The sequence below is a fragment of the Zootoca vivipara genome, chromosome 5, assembly GCF_963506605.1.
Source record: "Zootoca vivipara chromosome 5, rZooViv1.1, whole genome shotgun sequence".
Taxonomy (NCBI): Eukaryota; Metazoa; Chordata; class Lepidosauria; order Squamata; family Lacertidae; genus Zootoca; species Zootoca vivipara.
In genome coordinates this window covers 21,876,167-21,900,646 of record NC_083280.1, presented here as the reverse complement: position 1 = coordinate 21,900,646, position 24,480 = coordinate 21,876,167, and the positions used below count along the sequence as shown (strand labels likewise).

Sequence of the window (24,480 nt, the reverse complement as noted above, 5' to 3'; positions counted from 1 at the left end):
CTGTTTCCATGTTTTCTAGGCACAGGTGTCTGAGTGGTTGTGCCTCTTCCCCCCCCCCCCAGGAAAACTCACTCTTTAGCACTAAACCAGAGCAAATGTCAATCTGGATAAAACTCAGTTGATATTTGCTCCGATTCAGTGGGAAACAGCAAGTTTTCCCTTGGGAAAGCGATGGAGCAAGTGAAAGTGTGAAGTTATAAAGACTGTACACAGTGAAATTCACATGCTGCATAAATCTGCTAAACCTGCATCCCTCTCCCTTCGTTATGAAATTTTCTATCTCCTGCAATCTTGCCTTCCAATTTGTGCCAAGTAGTGAAGTAGTAGCCAAGTGGCTCTGAGCATGTGCAGAGTGCCCCTGCTTTTTACACAGAGAAACCACACTCAGCCTCTGCTCCGGATTCGCTCCAGATTTTTATTTTTTTGAAAAAAATTAATGTGCTTGTTGCAGTCAAGGACATCAAAAGGTAGAAAGCTGCGACCAGATGTGTCCATGGAAAGGGTACAGCTCTGCTTTCTAGTTTAAGCCCTGTAGATGTGTATCTGATTACAGCTTTGCGACCAGGATAAGGTTGTAGAGGGATGAAAGTGCCTGCTGGAAAAAAAAAATCAGTTTGTATGATTTCAAGCCAGAGACTTAGATGGTGTGTGCCTTTTGAACCGGCAAAGCACCAAGATGCTTGCAGCTCGTACTGGGGGGACTGTGAGAAACCCCGAGATGAAGAAGCCAACACACTTTCCAAAGGTCCCTGTGGAAAAGGACACGAGAAAGACCACCTTGGACCAGATGCAGCTAAAGGCCCGGCGGGCAGCCCTCCTGCGTGAAATGGAAATGACCTGGTACCTCAAGGCATGCGAATTATCCCATGAATACACCGTAGCCTATATGAGTGGCATGCCACACAGGTAAGCTCCTTAAATGTGCTGCCCTTGAAAGACAGATACCTGAAACGATACCTTTTTGAGTACACAAATGATTCACAGAAGTTATCTTCTGCGGCGATGCTTTCATGTATTTTAAAGATACAGGTTTGTTGGTGTGGGTTTGTTGTTGTTGTTGTTGTTGTTGTTGTTGTTGTTGTTGTTGTTGTTGTTGTTGTTGTTGTTGTTTCCCTGTTGTTACGGAGTGGCTACTTTGAGAGTGTGATTGTGACTTGGTCAGAGGGCAGCTTCTAATATATCAGGCGTAGTCAGACAATGGGAGAATTTTGGCTTGCTAGCTTTGCTTTTCCTATGACTTCGCTCTGGTTCCCCCACAGCTTAAAGGGTTCTCGAAATGCGCAGGGGGGGGGGAGCTTTTGCAGGAAGCTACAAGTTTTTGCTCTTAAAATAGTAGCACCCCATTTCAGTTCAGCAATCAATATTTGATTTCATAAACTGAGCCAAGCAGATAAATCAGAACAAAGAAGACAAACCAAGTCCCAGCAAAATTCCAGAAAAGGAAACAGAAAAACAAGAGCTGGGTATCCATACAATTTTAAGGAATAGTTTCTTTGACTTCTCCCACACCAGAGATTAGGATCCTGTGCCCCCCCCCAGATGTTGTTGAGCTACCACTAACTATTGACGTGATTTAAGTTACAGTACAGCCACATGTGCATGACCACAGGTTCCTCCATCCTTCTCTTAGACTATAGTTAGCATCAACAAAAGGAGGGACCAGATAACATCAATTTAGGGTGAAATTTGGCCTATGGGCCACTTGTTGTTGACCCATATCTAAGATCTATAGGATTTGTGCTCAGCCGATGTCTCTCTCTGTATTTGCATGGATGAAGTAAATAACCACTTTATAGCACAGGGCAGGCTATATGCTTTGGGTATCTAAGGTCATGTTCAATCACTAATGTCTTCTAATGAAAAGGAGCCCTTACTGTAGAACTGGGAAAGACCTCTGTCTGAGACAGTGGCAGATATATGGTCCAAGGGACACAGCCATTTCAGGGTCCCTATTTGTTTGCCTGAGTAAACAAGGTCGGTATTACGAGTGTATGAGGATCTGGTAATAACATTTCTGCCTTTGCATTGCACTTCCCTGTTCTCTCCAACAACTTGGGAACAATGCTGCCCGGGAGCCAGGCAGGAGGAAAGGGTGATGATAATTATGTGGCCTCTAAAACGGATGACCCCGCACCCTCAGAAAAACCCACAACAACACTGGGAACAATCAGGAAAAATGCGACAATAGTTATGCTGATAGTAATGATGAATGGCTCTACACTGCCCTGCTCCCAAACAACTTGGGAACAATGTGGGAACAGGTGATAATAATTATGGTGACTCTACACAGGGCTCCCCCTCCCACGTCCACACCAGCTTTGGAACAATCTTATGGCATGAAGCAGAAACTTGAAAGGGCTTCCATGTCGTCATATTCAACTGATGCCCTTCTCAAGTGCCTACCTGAACCACATGCCAGCAGGTAGCAAAACAAGCACAGCAGCAACAGGACAATTCCAGAATTTCTTCCTCCAACCCTGCTCCCACCCCCATATTTTCATAATGTCCCTCAAGTAGCTGTCTGCTACAATGCAAAATGAACAGCTGTGCTTGCCTACTGCTCCATGCAGCTGGCTAGCAACAAAACAAATAGGAAATGGGTGGGTCCTGTTCTTTTCCTCCAGCACTCCACAAACATGCATACTTTCCAAGAGGCCCTCCCTGGCCAGAGCAGCTGACTGCTGTTTGTGCCACAAGGCCTGTGGGCAGCAAAGCAAAGGCGAGGCAAGCAGACCTTGGCACTTCCTCTCACCACTTTTTTTCAGAAAAAGTCCCTGGCCTCCAGGGGACAAGAAGGCTTCCCTGCCCCTCTTTCAACAACCCTTTTCATTGGGTAGGAAAGAAAGGAGAAGAAAAACAGGCACAGCACTTAATATCCTTCAACATTTATCCGATGAAAATAGGGACGTCCCATTCCATAATGATAATCTTACTATTGATACCCCATGAATCTTACTGGGTTGCCCCAGCCAATCTGGGCAGCTTTCAACATATATAAAAACATAATAAAACATTAAACATTTTTTTAAAAAAACAACTTCCCTATACAGGATTGCCTTCAATCAGTGCGGGGGGTGAATGACTCCATACCCTCCAACATTTCTCCAGTGAAAATAGAGACATCCTAAAGAAAAGCGGGACATTCTGGGATCAAATCAGAAACTGGGATGGCTTCTCTAAATCAGGGATGTCCCTGGAAAATAGGGACACTTGGGCGGGGGTGTCTGACCCCCCTCCTTTTCAAGAAGTCATTCCATGGGCTATCAAAACGGAGGAGGTGGAATGGCCTTAGCTATTCTCCCATCCACAACATCCTCCAACAACCCAAAGGGGTGGCAGCTATCAATCTTCTCTTCTCCATCTTCGTCCCCACAACAAATGCCCAGGCAAATCTTTTCTTTCAGAAAGGAGGGGAAGAGCTAACATCAGAGAGGCCGGCGCGGGGTGGGGGCACCGGAGCAATTTCCGCACCACGGCGCCCGGGCGCCTGATGTGCTTGAGACGGCCCTGGTCAGAGGCAATAGCTTATGATGGCAATGGGGGGGGCAACATCTCACATGTGATACAGGATGTCCCGATGTCCTGACGTCATGTGCATGATGTTAGGGTGCTGGGAGGAGCCAGGGATGAAGCCAAACGTGGTGGCCTCATGACTTCAATGGCCAGCAGATCTTCCTCTTCCTCCTTGCACTGCCACCAGTAGGAGGCTGCTTGGAGCCTTCTTGTCCTCTGCAGCAAAGAGGAAGGAGCCAGCCAATGGAGCCACATCACACTTGGCTCTTCATTTCGCCTTTGAGCTTTTGGGCCGGCCGGCCCTGCCCCCCAAAATATAGGGGGTAGCAAAGGGCTCGGCCCCCTGGAGGTGGCACCCCAATCAGAAGTGGGATCTTCCCACTTCTGTGTGCTGCAGAACCACGAGAAGCGTCAATCCTTCCCCCTCTGCTTGTGTTGGGTTGGCAACTCTAGACTTAGAAGGTGGTCTGCACATTATCTTGATACCTTCCTTTCTAGAAGGACTAGAGACTTATTTGTTTAAGAATCTGGGGTCCCTGCTGGCATGGGCCCTGTGCCATCACTCCAATTGCACCACTGTTGCACCTGTTAAGATCCCAGGGACATCTAGGGCCTGGCTTCAAAGTAACGTATCAATCATATTTGTGACTTCACTCATTGACAAAGAACACTGATAGGCGGGAGCCATGTATCTGGCTCATTTAACACACATTGCTTAGAAATTGCACATTATACGGCAAAATGTTCTTTTTCAGAAGTGCTGGAGTCGACTTACTCTGTTAAAAAACTACTTAGGCTGATGCTCCTATTTGAGGGCACCAATGAAGACCTTCATGGCCCTAATGGACCAGACTCCATTGATTTTAACTGGGGAACAGGAGAAATGAAGAGTAGAAGCAATGCAACACACTAAAATACTAGCATTGGCAATGGCATTTCTTGCAGTCATGTTTCAAATGTATCCTCTCAGCTAACAATGTATACTAACAATCTGGGAGGCCCTCAGCTATACTGCACATACTTCTAAGTTTGGCTCTGGCCTGGGAAATTGCAAAGAATCAGATGACTGGAATGTATACCGTAGTACTAGGTGCACCAATAGTTTGATTGTATAAGGCAGCTTTACAGTAAGGTGGGACCGGACCCGAGTGAAGAATGCCGCACTCAGGTCTGCTCCCAAGCGCCCGCCCCCCCGGCCGCTGCCAATTGGTGCAAATTCAAACTGGGTCTGGTGGGGGCCCATGATGCTCCTGAGGAAGAAACGAATGGCTGTGGCAGCAATGGAGTTGCTCTGGACCAGGCATCGGCAACCTGTGGCCCATGGGTTGGAAACAGCCCACGGAGGCCGTTTAACTGGCCCATGAGCCACCCCAGAACCGAGCCATCTGCTCAGCGAGTCCCCGCACCGTGCCACTAACCGGAGTGGCGTGGCATGGGGATGCACGCACAGACGCCAGGAATTGCATCTGCACATGTGCAGACTTGTGCAGATGCCGAAAATCACGGGCGCAGGCGCTCACGCACGCTCACTATCTGGCCCACGGAGGGGGCTCCGCGGGGCTGATTCAGCCCAGGCAAGGTAAACCTGCTCTGGACAGTAGCAGGGCCACTGTGATGGGTTGCAACCGCTGCCCACCCTGGACAGCCATTCTTTCCCACTGTTTTCATGGGTGATCTGATGACATCCATCATTGTGTCACACCATGCTCACTGGTGGGAATGAAATTTAGCATGGCATGGCAGTATATTGATTTTTTAAAATATAAACACCCACCCACGCACCCACACCACAGTTCTATAATGCAAGAGTTAATGCGGCATCAAAGGAACATTAGAAACTGGGATAGAAGCACTAGCATTATAACCAGGAAAAATAATGCAATAATCTCAACATCTTAATGCACCCTTAGCTATCTTGACTGTGACTCCACATTGGCCAGACACCTCTGCCACTTTCTGGTGGGAAAATGATGTTGTGATGTTTAGTACCTGGATCTTTTGTCACGAAATGTCCCTTTTACCCTGCCCTGCCCTTAACAAGACCACCATTTCTGTTGGAGCTACCGGTAATGGCCACAAGGAAGAGCCTTTCCTGAAACTGGGCATCTCTTGGTCCCAAGCTTTGTTCTGCCTGGGAGGCAGCATCATTTTGCTCAGCTTTTAGGAAATCCCCCAGGAGGCTCTTTTCCAAGTCTGCTTCAACCCTGTTGCTCCAAGCAGGGATTTCAGGAGAATTCTGATGAGAGCAGAAAAGGAAGCGGAACGTGCTGCAGTTCGCATCTTCTTCACTGGTCAGGAATGGAAGTCGGTCAAGAAGATACAGTTAGTATTCCTCCACATTGTGGCTGTTGTTTTTAAGGCTGCAAAGCTACAAAGTTGATTACTTTTAAAACATTGTTTCAATGTTTCCTTTACATTGAAATGAATGTAAGTTAAAAAGGTTATGCAAATAGTTCTGCAAGTTGTGTTAATCAGCAGACAGTGAGATAAATAGCATAGTACCGTATTGACCCGAATATAAGCTGCACCCGTCCGAGCATAAGCCTCACCTTTAAAATTCAGGGAGGGGGGGAAAAAAAAAGACATTACCCGAATATAAGCCGCTCACTTAAAATTCCGCAGGCACTCACACCTGCTCCATGTCTGTTTCAGCAATGATACCGTAAAAGCTAATTTTTGTAAGGTCACAAATTTAAGCTGCACTTTAACTTTTCATGGTTGGAATTTGGGGGGAAAAGTGTGGCTTATATTTGGGCCAATACGGTATTTTGGAAGAAGCTGAACTGCAGTAGAACAGAAACATGCTGATTGTGACAAATACAGGTTGGAGTGGAAATCACTGCCATTTAGCACCTGCAGGGACCAGCTTGCTTCCATCTTCCCTTGCCTCCTTCCCCTTTCCATCTGTTTCCTTGCTTGAGGCACAAACCAGGATTATTCCAAAGGAAGCTTTATCTATTTCTGGAACTTTATTGGGAAGGTTCTTGGAACCCAGAGCAGAATTAAACTTTGGCTCAGGGGGTGCCTATAAAGCTTTGTTTACGTTCAGTCCTAAACGGCCTCGGCCCAGTATACCTGAAGGAGCATCTCCACCCCCATCGTTCTGCCCGGACACTGAGGTCCAGCACAGGGAACCAAGCAGAGGGCCTTCTCAGTAGTGGTGCCCGCCCTGTGGATTGCACTCCCATCAGATGTCAAAGAGATAAACAACTACCTGACATTTAGAAGGCAGCCCTGTTTAGGGATTTTTTTTAATGTGTGACATTTTAATGTATTTTAATCTTTATTGAAAGCCGCCCAGAGTGGCTGGGGAGGCCCAGCCGGATGGGCGGGGTACAAATAAATAAATAAATAAATAAATAAATAAATAATTCAGTCACTCCATCGCAGCCTGAGTCTGTTGGGTAACCTTTCAGGAAGCAGAGTAAGTGTGCAAGCTTATTCATTTTATACTAAAAGGACCCACAATCCACTTTTCATAATCACTGTTCAGCCACCCTAAACTCAGCCACATCCCTGTTCCTTTGGACAGGTAATTATGAGCACTTTGCCCTGCCTTTCTACCTTCTGCAGAATTTTGCATTAGTCCAAGCCCCAGTCATTTGCACTGAGTTTTCCCACCTGGTGTGTTTAGGTACCCACTCTACTTGCCTGATTCTCTGACACTTGCTTCTATTGCATATAAGGCCATCTTTCCACTCCCCACCCCTCTTTCTGCAATAGGAATAATTCAGTCTTCAGTATAAATTTATTGTTCTAGCCAAAGACCATGACAAACCCACAGCAACAGTACCAATAAAACAATACAGATAATACATCCATAATATGAACCAACACCCATGATATAATACAGAGATTACCAGATACACCAACAAACACACATCCAACTTGATTTCAACTTAAACTTCCAAATTACCACAACAATTTATAGCAATTTTATCTAACTCATTTTTCCTGATTTTTTTCCCCAGCCAGTGCATAGAGGGCCACTCTCTGTGTTACAGAGGTATTGTTGTCACTCAAAAGAAACTGGACCATTTCTACTGCTTGTGTGAATGAAGTTTTCAGAAAGTGATCTCTTGGGTCTACAGTATAAGGGACAGGTTAACAGATAATGGATACCTAGGAAAAGTTTGGTGTTTCTAATTGGTTGCAAGTCCCATCCAGATTCTATCCAGAAGAGCCAATCCCTTAGTTGAATTTATTCAAGGTCAAAGCAGAGCTCAGTTCTGGAAAATAACAATAGTCTAAAACATTTGACAAGCTGCTATTTGGAGGTTATTTATCATCCAGTTCCATATAGCACAGAGTAGGAAAATGCTCAATAGACATAGGAGCCATTTTTAAGCTTTAAAATTGTTATAATTTAACTGAATACAGCCCGCTCTTGCCTTTATTGGTAGCCACCCAGATTCTGTATGAAGAACAGCTGCTGGTATTCCTGATGGTAAAGAGTATTGTTCCCAGGGAAAAAATGGTTCTGCACAGTTTCCAAAACTTTAACGGAGTTTGAATCGGAGCCCCATATTTCAATATCATAAAGCATTTGGGTAAGCTACCAAATACCTTTAGGGAGGTTCAATCAGCTGCCCCCCCTTATTGTAATAGAACTTCATCAATGCCCCTGTGGTTATCTGTGCCTTTGCTTTCAGAAGGTTGGCGATTCGAATCCCTGGGACGGAGTGAGTTCTTGTTGCTTCTGTCCCAGCCCCTGCCAACCTAGCAGTTTGAAAGCACACCAGTGCAAGAAGATAAATAGGTACTACTGTGGCAGGAAGGTAAATGGCGTTTCCATGCACTCTGGCTTCCGTCACGGTGTTCCATTGCACCAGAAGTAGTTTAGTCATGCTGGCCACATGACCTGGAAAGCTGTCTGTGGATAAACACTGGTTCCCTTGGCCTGAAAGCGAGATGTGTGCTGCAACCCCATACCGTCTTTCCCCTATTTTAAGACGTAGTCATTATATAAGCCATAGCAGGATTTCTAAGCAATTGCGCGATACAAGCCATACCCCGAAAATAAGACATACTGATAGACCCTTCACCCAGTAGCAATAACCCCCTGTGTAAGCTGTACTTGGTGAAGAGGAGAAAAGTGGGGTGGGGAGGAGATGAAGGCACGAGGAAGAAAAGAGGGGCGATTGAAGCCGTTGCCTCGTGAATGCAGAGGCTGTTTCCCTTTAAGGAAGAGATCTACGTGTGAGCGTCTCTCTGTCTCTCCACACACCCCCCCGCGTCTCTCTCTCTCTCTCTCACACACACACACACACAGAGCCCACCTCTCACTTCCCCCCACCTTTCCCTTCCATTCTATGCGCCCACCCATGAGTTGGCTGTTGATTTCCTCTTGACGGGAGAGGAGCTTTTGAAGCCGCTGCCTCGCGAATGCAAAGGCTGTTTTCCCTTTAAGGACGATCTCCGTGTGTGTGCGTGTCTCTCTCTCTCTCTCTCTCTCTCTCTCTCTCTCTCTCTCTCTCTCTCTCTCTCTCTCACACACACACACACACACACACACACACACACAGAACCCACCTCTCGCTTCCCTCCACCTTTCCCTTCCATTCTATGCGCCCACCCATGAGTTGCCTGTTGATTTCCTCTTGACGGCAGTCTCCTGTGTCTGATTGTTGTCTCCTTGCTTTTACCGAATGGAATAAAGCAGCCTTCCTTTCTACCTTATGCTTGCTTGTCTGTGGAGCTGCCCCTTTAAGGATTTGTAAGTAGTCTGGATCGCAGTCCTTGCCTTGGGGACTTTTTTTTTAAATCAAGGACTTTTTCCGTCTTGCTGTTTGCGAGCACAAAAGTTAAACTGCCGGTCCTAGCTTCCTTTACCCACAAAAATTTAACTCACCTCGCTAGCTCAATTGCTTCTTAATTGCTACCATTTACCAAGTCAGCAATCTTAATTGCTGTTTAGCTGGCTTCTTTGTTCTCAGCAGGTACCTTCTTTGCTATCAGTGATAGCACTACAAAGTGTTACATTGTCATAGCTGCCAAGTTTTCCCTTTTCTCGCGAGGAAGCCTATTCAGCATAAGGGAAAATCCCTTTAAAAAAGGGATAACTTGGCAGCTATGTACATTGTTGGAACTTCAGACTGTTGGAACTTAAGTCTTGGGCAGCTGGCTAGTAGAGATCCTTATTTGCTTTTACGTATAGGCTACTGCTAGGACTGTATCACACAGATAGATTCCATTATACTGGTTTAGATTTAAGAAGCTCCAGTGTAGCAAATTGCTATTAAGTGAGTCCCCACATCAGAGGAGAGAGAGAGCAGCCCTTTGCGAACATCCCAGTGCTGGGGATAGAGGGCTGGGCCAGGGACGCACACACCTCCCGTCCCTCACTCATAATAAATACCAGTAAGACATCCCACCAAAAATAAGCCACCCTGTGGTTTTTTGAGAAAAAAAAGTAATAAGACGGTGTCTTAAAAAAGGGGAAACACGGTAGTTGCCTTTGACTGGAATTAACCACCCAGGGGTTTTTTAAACCTTCCTTTCACTATCTCTTTATGACACTTTCAAGACAGAGTTTCATTAAAGAGTATACCCAGGCATCTAAATGAGCAAGTCTGTTATATAGTCTGCTGATCCAAGCATCATCTATACCCAGGACTGTGTCTGCCCAAATTTGCATCTTGGTCTTAGATTCATTTATAGATGGGCTTTCCTGTTTACCGTATGAGCTGGACACCTCCAAGAGATTTTTGATGCCGCAATCGGGAAAGACGGAGGAACACTAAATCATATGTTCCTAATTACTGGAGAGGGGGAGTTTGCATTGGCTACATATGGCATCAAATCATAAATATATAACTTAGAAAGAGTGAGATCTAGAAGGCAACCTTGCTTCATTTCTTGCAGTTTTTTTTTAAAAGCATCTGTCACACCACCATTTGAACCTACTCTGACCCTCATTTCTGTGTTGTTGTTGTAGAGTTCTGGGATCAATAGCAGAAGCCTGCAGTTGATGTTGGCAATTTGAAATTTCTCCCACATTTCGATGAATAAGCATTGAATGTTCCAGGCAATGTGAGTTTGGGGTACCTGTGCTAGATTATATTTTTGTATTGGTACTTAATCCACAAAGTCATTTTACTCATTGCCAACGTCTTTGCATAAGTACATATTTTAATCATAGTAAATGGTGTGGCTCTTGCTAATTCCCCAACCAGACAAGACAAGATTAGCCATTCGGAGTAATGCGGTTCATTGCAATGACCTCTGTGGCATCATGCAACTTCCTCCAGCACAGCTCCCCAAATAAGAAAGAACAGGAGATTGAAGGTGTGTTGCTAAATTATAGACTTGAAAACTGTCAGTGTGTCCAAGATTGGGATGTTCCTGCTCAATGTGCAAGCTGGAATATCAGCCTGACTGCTGGAATTTTGGATCTGTCCAACTGTGCTTGCTTATGCATGGCAGAGAGTACAACAGTATCTATCAGGTTTCCAGAACAGATGTTAGAAACAAGTTTTGACCTTATGTATTATAACCAGGAATTGGAGATAAGACCTTGGTGAAACATTTCAACAAATGCCATTGGCAAGGTCATCCAAATCCCACAGGTTATTGGTCAACCACTGCTTGCAAAGCAGGAATAAGTCTCTCTGTTGCACGGAAATATAATCTTCTCCAAAGCATGTTCTCTTTGCAGATCAATCTTGACTGATCTGCTTTTGAAAGATTTAGAGATTAGTTGAGGCCATGAATCATCATCAAATGAGTTGATTATCTAATGACACTCTGTTTGATGGATTACTGACGGAAAGAAAGACTGGGTTAGGGATGGCCTGGCTATTACAACACAGCTCCCCAGAGCCATAAATGCCTGAGGCAAGGTTATTCTAGCTTCTGTGGATGTTTATACCAGAGAGGAGGACATTCTTCTCAAGGGTCTGATGCTGTGCCTCAGCTTATTGGGGTGGGGTGGGAGTGGGGAATAGCCAATACTCAAGAGGTGTATCAGAGGCTACTCTGGGAGGCACCAATAGAACACCTCACTCAACGGCATTGATAGAACCTGGGAAAGTTTTTAAGGCTGTGAAATAAATATCATCAATACTATCTGTACTGTCTGGAAACACCTGGGTACATTGTAGTTTCAACAAGCTTTACCAGCTAGTTGAGAAAGTTCTTGCCTTAGGTGTTCATTTAGTGTTGGTTCATAAACCTATGCTTGGTTGTTCCTGTGTTGTTTTTAAATTGATTTTATCTGCTTTAAATGATACGTCTGTAAATCACCTTGGGGCATATATGTGGAAGGTGTTTCACAAATAATAGTCCCACCCACCTGGGAGTAAGCCCTTTTTAATTCAGTTGGACTTATTTCTGAGGAGGTGTGGTTAGAGGTGCACTGCTGGTTTCACCATGTCTTTGGAGTGAGGGATAGCCTTGCCGAAGAGGTGATCAAATTAACTTTTCTTTTCTTTTTTTTAAAAAAGAATATATGTCCTGCAGCAATGGAGCCCTAGCCTTCAAAGACCTAGGAGTAATAAGGAAAGTTCACAAAATGTTGGGGCTATGTGAACAATCTTGCCCTCTGGTGATACAAAGGGGGAAGTTTAGCTACTGCAAAGACATTCTTGCAATAGAAAAGGGTTAGAAATGGAGATTGATAAGAATGTGAAGTGAACTCATCACTAAAGACACCACAGGCACCAATTCCAAACCATGACATACCACGTTTCTCCGAAAATAAGACACCGTCTTATATTTATTTTTCCTCAAAAAAACACACTATTGCTTATTTTCAGGGGGTGTCTTATTTTTTCCCCTCTTACTCCTGCCTCGGTCGGCATTGCTGCTGCACCTATCACTATGTCTTATTTTCGGGGTATGGCTTATATTCCTTGAATGCTTAAAAATCCTGCTACGGCTTATGTTATGGCTACGTCTTATTTTTGGAGAAACAGGGTAGCAAGCTCACGATAAACTCACAACCACATCTCAGAATAGATTGGCAGGTGAGGGGTGAACTATTTTTAGCAAGAAAACATTCTAAGTTCAGCATTGGGGAAAATTCTACAACTACCTTGAGGAAAAAGAGATTTAGTTTCTTTGCAACAAAGAAATAACTACTGTATACAATTATTATTATTATTATTATTATTATTATTATTATTATTATAGGATATTTGGGGATGACACAATCATTCTTGACTTTAAATAAACTCTGTGGGAGCCTGGAACTGAGGGCTGAATCCCAAACAAACATATTTTTCTTTATCTAAATATAATTGCATGAGAAACAGGGTTGTCATTCCATTCCCATGGCGGTTCCCAGCTCCCTTTGACCATTTGTGACCATGTGGTCCGTTTTATGCATTCATTAAAATGAGATGGTAAGGAGAACCTACTGGGGGACTGGATGGAAAATATGGAGCAGTGTTTTCTGGGGATCTAGTGAGCAAACAGCATTTTCTGAAAACAGAAGCATAATGGCGAGAGGTTCTTAGAGAAGCCTGTGGAAAGAAGAAGGAGAAGGAGAAGGAGAAGGAGAAGAGGAGGAGGAGGAGGAGGAGGAGGAGTAGTAGTTTGGACTTGATATCCCACCTTTAACTCCCCTTAAGGAGTCTCAAAATGGCTAACAATCCCTTCCTCTTCCCTTCCTCCCCCACAACAAACACTCTGTAAGGTGAGTGAGGCTGAGAGACTTCAGAGAAGTGTGACTAGCCCAAGGTCACCCAGCACTGCATGTGGAGGAGCGGGGAAGCGAACCCGGCTCACCAGATTACAAGTCCACTGCTCTTAACCACTACACCACACTGACATCTGAGTGGTGTGGGGTTTAGCTCTTGGCTTTTGCAGTGGAAGATGAATCTGTACAAGCCAGTGTGTACTGATATCCCACCCCCCAAAAGAGGTGTGCAGAAGTCTAGTGAAACACCTCTGAAAGATCCGAGGCAAAAAACGATTCCTAAAGTTTGCCTTCCAGTAAGATGCTGGCCTGGAGAACTAAGGAGCCCAGCAGAACAAAAGCTACTGGAGAAGTTTTTGCTCATGCATGGACTGTTGATACAGCAAACTGTCAAAGCTGCCACAGGGATGCTATACAGGTACCTGCATTCACTGACAGATGATGAGTGTGCTTTTAATTTAGTGAGATGACTGCACTTGGACTTCTGGCTGGTCCGTGATCAGTCCTGCCTTGGTCTGCTTATACTTACACTGGGGTTGTTCTGCAGTGAAGCTTGCATCTGAGCTTGTAGCACATTTTAGGAGCTGGTTGCTTTTAACTGATCCTGCTTCTTCTCAGATTTTAAGGCATTATAGTTGCCTCCTCCCCGCAGTTCTCTTTTTGGCTGGATGTAGTACTTCTTCCAACCTTTTCCTCAATTGAGAAGACTGTTGGAAGAAATGGGATACTACTTGGAAACTATAGCTTTTTGGGGTGGGGTGGGGAGGGTCTGGTAGATGTCTGTGTTGCCTCCCTAAATAGTTTCTGTTTTACAGTCACTTAAACTGCAACTCCAATCTCAATTACCTAAGAGTGATGCCCATTGGATTCAATGGGACTTACTGCTGAGCGGACGTGGTTAGGATTGTGCTGCTAGCCCAATGTCTGCCCTCCTCTGAATGGGTATGCCTCCTTCTCACCCCAGTCATCACTTCTCCTTCACTTGCCGTCTTCCACTGGGGTTAACCCATAGGGCTGTCAGGCAGGATGGGAGGTGAGGTCAGCAATGAGCAGCAGAAGTTAGGCCAGGGGGGTTGGCATGTGCCCAGCAATGGCAAATCCTGGCAATGCCAACCTTGGAAAAAGAAAACACCCCCTTCTTACTTTCTGAGTTAGTTTTTTTTTTTTTTTTTAGTTTCATAACATGTGTGTAGAAACCTGGTGGGAAATATAGACACATTTATTTTTTGGCTTACTGGTATAGTTTCAGTGCCGAGTGCTCTCTATATTAAGCCACACATGTGGAACACCAATTTGTCTTCTATGTATTGAACCTTGCTGATTCCTATGACATGCCTGCAACTGCCCTGGCCTCTGTTTGCATCCTGAAATGTTCCGTTTTTTGGGCGATCTGGCATGCATCATCGTGCCAATGTGCCGGACTAAAAGACGTTCACTCTGGCATGAGTCAGTGACCTTGTTGACATGTGAGCACCGGATCATAAGGTGTGCCCCTCCTGACATCCCGATTTTGGGAACAAAGATGTAGCAACCACAGGTATTTTGTGCATGACAACCACATGCTCAAGTCACCTTGCTGCAAATGACAGGGCCTTAGAGAGGAGGGTTTTTCAGTGTAATGTGGTACAATTGCTCCCTGGAGACATAGTTTTGACCACCATTTAAACCAGAACACTGGAAGAAAATGTAGCTTTGTCTAATCTAGCAGTTCTTATGGACCGGCACTACCTTAAATGCCAGTTTCCTGTGAACTATGTGCATCAAGTACCTGGGACGTTCCCATCTGAGAACTGTGCAGGAACACATGACAACTCAGCACACATGACAACTTAGCATTTCCTTTTGTCCAACCTTTCAGAAGTTTGTCCTGAGTGTGTTCCTTGAAATAAAATTTACATCTCCCATAAATGAAGGAGGTATGACAACTGCACAATGTTCATAAGCTATAACAAATATTGCAAGTCTTTATTAAGCAATTTCATGTTTAGCTCTTGCAGATCCCCCAATGAAAACCATGGTAAGGTATGCTTTTAACACCTTGGAGAATGGAACGAACCTGGGAAAACCTTGGAGGGTCTCTGCAAGTTTCTGCCTGCTGAGTACTTCCACCATTTAACCTTTAAAGAAGTAGAATATAAACAAAAGTTTGTGTGTGGGGTGGAGGGTAATGAACAAAATCTAGCTAAGAAGAGGAATAAGTTGCAGTATTAACATTCTACTATTCAACAATAAGCTGAATTAGCAGGATTTGTTAACATTGCACGAGAGGAAGAAAAGCTAATCATTGTATAAATAAATCAGCTTATGAGAATTTGATGAGTGTCTTATTAACAATTCATTGTTTTCCATACTAAATTAAACAGCATGAAATAATGAATGGCTTTGCTTTCAACCTGAACTTAAGTGAGTTAAGCGTTCTCTCTTACTGTGAAAATCTCAAAAACAAATGTGGCAGACGAACAATTGCACACAATTGAAAGGTACCTTCCAAGTCAGCAGGAGCTGAAGTTACAAAATGTTCACTTACGTTTCAAATCAATATGAAAGTGTATATATTGAAGTAGCAAAAGCAACTCCTTCCCCCAAAATCCATTTGTGGACTTCCGAAAAAGAGCTTGTTATCCTCTATGCACCCACAGTGTGGAATCAAAGAAGCAGAAGTAGAAGTCATTGTCCACTAAGGTTTAAACACTTCCCAAATCTCTTTTATGTTTTGCTCCCAAAACGCAGCTCAACAAATATCAGGTTGGTGCTGATGGGCTTCTTTAGCACTGCCTCCCTCTGCTAATGCACAGATGGTGTAAGCATTCTATATGGCACAGTGGGTTTCTTTGAGCATTGGCAACAGGTTCAGGCACAATCAAGCTCCAATAGCTGGTCCACAAGATTGATTCTCCCGTTTCTATACCATGCTGTGTTATTCTAGTCTATTCTGTCTCCAGATTGCTTGGAGCACCACCTGGCATGGAGATCTAAGAACATGGGAATATGGTTTAAACTGAGTCAGACCATTGATACACAAGATCAGTATTGTCTACCATGGATGCTCTGCCAATGAGTTAGCCCCATTCTCATAGCCTGACATTGCCTTCCTGATAATGTCTCTTGTTTCTCTGGATGAAGGAGAGAGGGATATGTCAGTGTGTAGAGAAACTAGCCTGCTGTGCTATAACAGTTATTTATTCATTGAATTTATATCCTGCACCATTCTCCAAAGGAGCCCAGGTTGGTAAATATGTCAATAGTGAAACAATACGATTGAAACTTCTAAATAAGAGCCCAAAGCTCCTAAAAGCAATCACTAATAATTTCACAGTGACTAGGGACAGAACTTTCAATCATCAAATGCCTGGGGTAAACTGGACTCCTTTAATTTGACCTAAAAGTTAATACAGTGGTACCTCGGTTTATGAACACAATTGGTTCCGGAAGTCTGTTCATAAACTGAAGCGTTCATAAACTGAAGCGAACTTTCCCATTGAAAGTAATGGAAAGTGGATTAATCTGTTCCAGACGGTCCGCGGAGTACTTAAACTGAAGCGTTCATAAACTGAAGCGAACTTTCCCATTGAAAGTAATGGAAAGTGGATTAATCCGTTCCAGATGGGTCCGCGGAGTACTCAACCTGAAGCGTACTTAACCCGAAGCATGGGTGTAATTGGTTCCGGAAGTCTGTTCATAAACTGAAGCGTTCATAAACTGAAGCGAACTTTCCCATTGAAAGTAATGGAAAGTGAATTAATCCTTTCCAGATGGGTCCGCGGCGTTCGTAAACCGAAAATTCGTAAACCGGGGTGTTCATAAACCAAGGTTCCACTGTAGTGAGGGAGACTTATGCAGCTAACTAGGGAGTAAATTCCACAAATGAGGGGGCGCCACTGAGAAGGCCCTGTCATGGCTCACCTCCATCCAATGGAGACACCGCCTCCCCACCACCAACAGAGTTTCCTATGGTGATCATAAGGCTCAGATGCTTGGTATTGGGAAGGGCACTATTTAAGATTACTTGGGTCCCAAACCATATAAGGTGACATTTTCATTTGTTGCTCCATCCACGTTTGCCTCTGGCCCCTCCCACCACTGCCATGTGGCCTTGGAAGGTTGCCCAGAAGAGAATGCGATCCTCAGGTGGAAAAAGTTTTCCCATTTATATGCTTAATTACTCCCTTACCACGAGTAATAGTCCCACAGTAGAACCTTCCCTATACATTTGCTACTAATGTTTTCTTGGGATTTTTCATACCAGTCCTGTTGGCTGAAAATTGCTCAACCAGAGCCTATTAATTTTAAGCCTCTTAGGAGATGTTTTAAAATGCAGTTTCAAAACTGACCATTTCCCTGCCTTCCCACAACAAAACAGCACCAGAATGAGTTCATGTGGTTGCTTTATTCTCTTGACTAATTAGACTAATTTTTTTAAAAGGTTAGGCCCTGGTCAGCTAGCAGCTTTGCATGATGAACAGACTCTACTGTAATGTGTACCCTGTTTCTCATATTTTAAGGCATCCCCATAAAATAAGCCATAGCAGGATTTTTAAGCATTCGAGGAATATAAGCCATACCCCGAAAATAAGACATAGTGATAGGAGCAGCAGCAATGCCGGCCGCGGCAGGAGGAGGAGGAAAAAAATAAGACATCCCTTGAAAATAAGCCATAGTGTGTTTTTTTGAGGAAAAAATAAATATAAGACGTGTCTTATAATATGAGAAACACGGTAATTGTTTTTTAATGCAATAATTTCACAGGCACTCACACAGTGGCCCAAACCTATGGCACTGAAGTAATTACTCCACTCCCCTTTTCATAAAAAGTGAGAGACATGTAAAAGCCACAGAACAATCCATGAGCTAGATATGTATGCCAAAGGCACACATCCCTTTGATTCAAAAGGTGGAGGATGTAACTGTAGGAAATGTATAGGCATCGTTTTGATAGTTCCTATGAAATTAAAGAGAGGAAATAACAACAAGTGATATTAAAAGCAGCTGAATCTCTCCCCCCTTTAGTTTTTAAGAACAGTTTATTAAGATTCTACATATCAAAGAAAAACAAGCGAAGAAAAAACACAAACCGGGAACATTTAGTTACAGCAAACTAAGAGCAAAACAAGCGGATCTTGATTCCTCTCTCCTTACACAAAAATCTCTCCCTTCTCTCTTCTTCCATCCATTGAACCATGTCCAGGGATTCTGGAACAGCAGGGGACTGGAGATGGGTTGAGGCAGAGCTGGTGAGCTCTGTCATGCTTGCTTGGCAGGAACAAGTTATTGCTTGAGGTCCAATTGATGCATAGAAGTCAGAAGCACAGTAGCTGCCTGAACAGAAAACAGCAGAGTGGCAGCTGTTTGTGGAAAGTATATTTTTTGCTCCTTTCATGTTAGCTCTCTCTCTTGGAAAATCATTGCAAATTCATTGGGAGCTGATTGTGTGAACAACTGCAATCTGAAGTGGTGATAACATTTCAAAGTGGCTTCCATACTACTGATTACACTACCTGTAAAAAGAGAATTGCCCCAATTTGTTTTCTACATGTCTTTTGTAGACATAGTGCTTTTCACTTCCTTAAAGTGTCCCCGGGGCTCCTCCAGATGAGGTGTTTATTGAGTATTCCTCCTAATTTACTTTATGCAAAACCTATGCAGAGGTTAGAGTGTGCATTTGGTCTATACTGAGCATTTATCCTGATTTGTTTGTGGGAAGGTTATATGACAGCTGTAATCCACTTTAATTGCACAAACCTGTGTTTGAATCTGTCCTCCAAAAGTCTGGAGGCAATCTCAGTCATTTGGCTGTTGTTACTATCCTAGAAACTGCCCTGTCTACTTGTCTTCCTTCATCACTCATTTTGGGTTAGAATGCAGTACCCCAGGGGTAAGTACACACTAGTGAGCTCTCATACCATCTTATCCATGCAACGTTCACAAAAGTGAAAAGCATTTCCGATGAGCAAAACCGAAAAAAAGTGAAGAAATGCATTTGTAAGAGAGGCAGGGAACTCAAATTGGTTTGAAACAGAAAAGAGAATTTTTCATTTACTGTACTTTTGAAACATTAAAGCAGTGTTCCTCTATGCTTCAATATTTGCTGGCAGAGAGATTGGGGAACTGCAATAATGTGTTTTTCTCCAGCCCACCTGCCCTATGAGGTAATATGCCAAGGAAACAGGCACCATAAGGAAGAATGAGAAAAAAAAATCAGAGTAAATAAATGCTGTTTTTGATCAGGTGTACCTTTATGCTGGTATTGGGGTTTTTTCATGGTTTAGATTCATTTCAGGAAACAATGGGTGTAAAGATGACTAATTCTCAGTTATGGATGTAAATGAGAAATTGTGTAATGGACAGGGGTGGAGGAGAGATTAGATTCAGTTTGCATTAAAAGATGAACTTGCCAAATTTGCACTTTTGTGGGAAAATATGCAAATTGCAATGAAGCAACCCTTAGAAACTGGCACTTCTCCAAATTTTTCAATGTACTTTTCTGGTGTCTTTCTCTGGCTCTTGGAGTGCCACACCCCTCACCAGCCATGCTTTGCATCCTCCTTGAGTGTTTCGGATTGGCTGAAATGTTTCCTCAAACTCTGTTAATGTTTGTTGCTTGCCTGGGTGAAAGATGGAGGAGGATGGTGTGTGTTTGTGTGTGTGTGTGTAGAAACTAGCCTACTGCACAAAGGTAACATTCATTGCTGTCCACTTTTGCCTGTGGCCCTGACCACCACTGACCAGTGGCCCCTGGAAGATTGCCCAGAACTGCATGTGGTCCTCAGACTGAAAAAGATTCCCTACTCCTGTGTTGTTCTGCGGCTTTCATATGTTCATTAAACTCTCTGGTTAGGCCTGGAGGAAGAGGAGGGCTCTTTGGCCATCAGCGCTACATGTGGTTACACCAGCTTAGATGTGATGATGGCTAAAACCAATGTGTTTAAACAGGCTTCGTCAGCCTCAGCCCTCCAGATGTTTTTGGCCTACGACTCCCATGATCCCCAGCTAGCAGGACCAGTGGTCAGGGATGCTGGGAATTGTAGCCTCAAAATATCTGGAGGGCTGAGGTTGAGGAAGCCTGTGTTTAAATCGGGCTCTGCCCCAGTCATGGTGAAAGCAGAAGCCTAAGTTAAGCTGTGGGGACCGTGCAGGTAACCCTCCGGCAAGATATCCCACATAGTCCATTACCTCCATTACAAAAGCTGCTTTTGCTTCTCCTCTAGCTGAACTCTTAATACCAAAGTGAGCTAATTGAAGTGCCTGGAGCAATGCTGTGGGGAAGGAAGCTGCAGGAGGGCAAAGGAACCTGTGTGAATGGTGTGACACACACACACACACACACACACACAGAGAGAGAGAGAGAGAGAGAGAGAGAGAGAGAGAGAGAGAGAGAGAGAGAGAGAGAGAGAGAGAGAGAGAGAGAGCCCTTAGCAACTAAGCACTGCTTGGTATCTCTCCTCTGTATGGTAATTGGTAATTGACTCATTTCCCCTATCCTTTTGTACCTTTATAGAGCAGACGTTCTCTGAGCGCTTAAGTCCTTGAAATTTGAAATGCTACTTTTTGCATGCCTCATGTGGGCGCCGATTCCGTCAAATCCAACCTTGCAAATCTCTTAGCAGTGACTGGACTGAATTTAGAAAAGATGTTGATGAAGGTTTTAGTGTTTTCAGATAGCAGGAATCACAGTTAAGGTATCGCTTCAAACAGACTTGGTCATAAGCCCCTGGATGTCTGCTGTCTTTTCCCCCCCTCGGAATTGACTTGTTTCAGTTTAAATTGGTTCGCTAGCAAAGAGAATGAAACTAAGGCTGCTGCTAGGCAGGGGACCTTGAACACTGTTGAGGCACTGCTTTCCTGCCATCAGCTAAAAGTGGAATGAGATCGGTGGCTCCAGCCAACACTAAATATAACACAGTGCTTAAGATCAGAATCTAGTCCTGTGGCCAAGAGCCTTCAATAATGTTTAGCCAGAAGTAAGTGATGATCAGCAGAAGTTCCCACAACTTTTATTAGATGTTTCTGCCATTAATTGATTCCTGTTCAGCATAGCTGCAACATTAATAATTATTGAGGGCTACATTATCACATAGGGACCCAGGTGGCGCTGTGGGCTAAACCACTGAGCCTAGGGCTTGCTGATCAGAAGATCGGCGGTTCGAATCCCTGTGACGGGGTGAGCTCCCGTTGCTTGGTCCCAGCTCCTGCCAACCTAGCAGTTCGAAAGCACATAAAAATGCAAGTAGATAAATAGGAACCGCTATAGCGGGAAGGTAAACGGCATTTCCATGTGCTGCTCTGGTTTTCCAGAAGCGGCTTTGTCATGCTGGCCACATGACCTGGAAGCTGTACGCCGGCTCCCTCGGCCAATGATGCGAGACGAGCGCGCAACCCCAGAGTCGGTCACGGCTGGACCTAATGGTCAGGGGTCCCTTTACCTTATCACATAATTAGTTAGTTCCTGTTCCTGGTATACGGACGTGTGAGTGTGTGTGTGTGAGATAGAGAGAGAGAGAGGGTGTTCCTGGAATCTTCTCTGTATTTTTTGTTCTCATTTACTGAGAAATAGAAGTCTTCGGCTATTTAAGAAAACAAAACAGTAACTTACTCCCATGAGAACAAGAACTGATTAATCATTTCCCCGGGGGGGGGGGGGAGTGGGATGACAACACAGAAAGTTCAAGAATGCAATGGGCTAGCAGTAGGGTTGCCAGACTCAATAGAGGACAGGACTTCTGTGCCTTTAATTGCCCTGCTCTCTTTTGAGTCTGGAAACCTTAAAGAGAAATCAGCAGACCCTTTTGCTTGGAAATTAAACAACAACAACAACAACAACAACAACAACAACAACAACATTAAATTTTTATACCCCGCCCTCCCCAGTCAAAACCGGGCTCAGGGCGGCTCACACCAATAAAATTACAATAAAACATAAAAAGCAATTAATTAAAATACAGATTAAAATAAAGTATTAAAATTTAAAATGCAGCCACATTTTAAGTAGTCCATAAATCCAAGCCATGAGGGAGGAAAACACAGGGGTCAGACTAAGTCCAACCCAAAGGCCAGGCGGAACAGGGTCTGCTGGTTTCTCTTTAAGGTTTCCAGGCTCAAAAGAGAGCAGGGCAATTAAAGGCACAGAAGTCCTGTCCTCTATTGAGTCTGACAACCCTAGTAGCAGTGATGTGGTCTGGTTCCCCCACAAAAAGTGCATGAGCAACAGATGGCATTTCTAGAGTAAACATCTAATTTGGAAGCATCTTATATTTTGAAATAGAGCTTTGGAATGTTTTGGCCTAAACAGCAGTTGTAACTGGAGCAAATTTGACCTTAGCCAGATACTTAGACTTCAGAATTGTAGCTTCTGTACATATGTGTGTGTGTGGTGGTGGTGGTGGTGGGGTGTACAGACAAACGTATGTATAGCAAGAAGTCTGAGTCCAATGCATAATTTATGTTGTGTGATCTGGGACTCACAGAATTCCTTTGTTGATATAACTAAGACTTATGTGAAAGAGGGCTTTTAGGAAATGAAATACGATGCTTTGTATGCAGGCCAACATTAACCTGGCAGAGCCAATTGATCTTTAAATGAAAAGAGCTGGGAGGTTTAAGGAGGCTGAGGCTGCAACTTTTATGTGTTGCCTCTTGGTTGTGATTTTAGTGTGTTATTGCCTTACTATGATTTTATTGTTTTATTGATTGCATGAGCTCCACTGAGAATTTAACTTCATATGTTGTAAATAATGTCCTTCTATATCCCTTTGGGGCTGAAAAAAGCTACCAAGACAGCTTTTATTTAAGTTTATTGGTAGGATATCAATTTTAGTATAAGTTAAATAGTAAAGCAATACTAATCAGTGACTAGTCTAGCTTTCCTGGTGGAATTGAGTTACAGAAACTAAAACTGCAGGGGGGGAAATATTCAGCACTTGCTGAAACCCAGCCCAGAATGTTATAGAAATAGACCATTCAGAGATCCTTCCATCTTCAGTGCTGCTGTTGGTACTAGCATCTAAAGGTCTTTAATTCATGTTGATGGCAGCTGGAGATCTGTTTCATACACAAGTCTTCTCCCAACCTGGCAATAATCTCTGTAACAGCCTGTGCGCACATTTTAGAAACCATATATTGGCGATTTTGACCCCCCCCCCCCAAAAAATGGAGCAACCCTGTTGCTATACACTGTGATTCTGGAGGACCACAGGCTGTTAGACTTGTCAATAATTGCTACAGAGATGCCAATAAATCCAATGATGTTAAAAGCAAGAACTTCTAGATGTACATCAGTAATGCATGGCCTCAACCTAGAGAATAGTACCAGCACCACTGCAGTTCAGCAAAGGAAGCCCCTCTGAGCATTCTACCCTCAAAGCCCTGCATCTTCCACCTTAAAAACAGCATCATTTTAACCAGAGCAGCTCACAAAGGAGGAAGCCGAAACGATTTGCTGCAAGAATTTAACATCTCTGTTTTGTTAGTCACTGAATATATGGTTTGGGTGATTAACTGCATCTTACCAGGATCAAGAACAAATTTGTCTGAAATGCTGTTTGATCATTTCATCTCTTTCTCTCTTTCTCTCCCTCTTTGCTCTCACTTTTGAAGCATTTATTTTACTGCAGGAACTAGGGCTGGGTGATATATTGTCCGAAACTGGTTTGAAGTCCACACAGTGATATTGGTTTCATAATTTTTGACCTGGCAATACATCACGAATCATGGTGTGTGCTTTGGAAAAATCACAATGTGAGGCCAACCAAGGCTTCATTCAACTCCTGCAGCCCCTTCATTCAACTCTGCTGGCTCAGCTCTCCCCTGCCTCCTGCAGGGGCCAGTGAATCACAAGATCAGGTGCTGTCAAAAATCATGATGCGGGAAAAACCATGAAGCCAGCCAATGCCTCGACATAGCTCCACCCTTATTTCAGATATCATGGTATATCGGTATATTGCAATGTTGGAAAGCAGATATTGCCCAGCCCTAGTAGGAACATTGGAAGCTGCCTTATGGTCCTTGTAACTCAATTGCCTATACCTGCCTGCAGCACTCCTGGATTTCAATCTCTACCTGGAGATTGAACCTTGTTTCATTCTAGGTTCAACCTAGGTGCATACAAACCACAATGCACACTGTTATCAAGCTATGGCCCTCCTCTTGGCTGTATGTGCTGGGGAAGTGTGGTTTGAGTCAGTTTCTTGATCGGTGTACTCTCAGTACGGAATAAATGTTTGTGCCACACTTCACAAGTGATGATATGCACAGGTTTCCTAATGTGGAAATTATCTCTCAATAGGGGGAAAATTTCATGCAGAGAGTAAGCCTGTGTCAGGGACTGGGCAGAG

General features: G+C 43.9%; 1 protein-coding gene across 1 annotated transcript in view; it reads left to right on the top strand.

The window, feature by feature from the left end:
- The first annotated feature begins 636 nt into the window (after window positions 1-636).
- KCNAB1 (potassium voltage-gated channel subfamily A regulatory beta subunit 1) overlaps window positions 637-24,480 on the top strand; it is a 197,008-nt gene continuing 173,164 nt past the window's right edge. Inside the window, exon 1 of the mRNA XM_035133179.2 lies at window positions 637-906. Within this exon, the coding sequence (XP_034989070.1) occupies window positions 677-906 (230 nt within the window). The 5' untranslated portion in view covers window positions 637-676. The remainder of the gene's footprint in view (window positions 907-24,480) is intronic.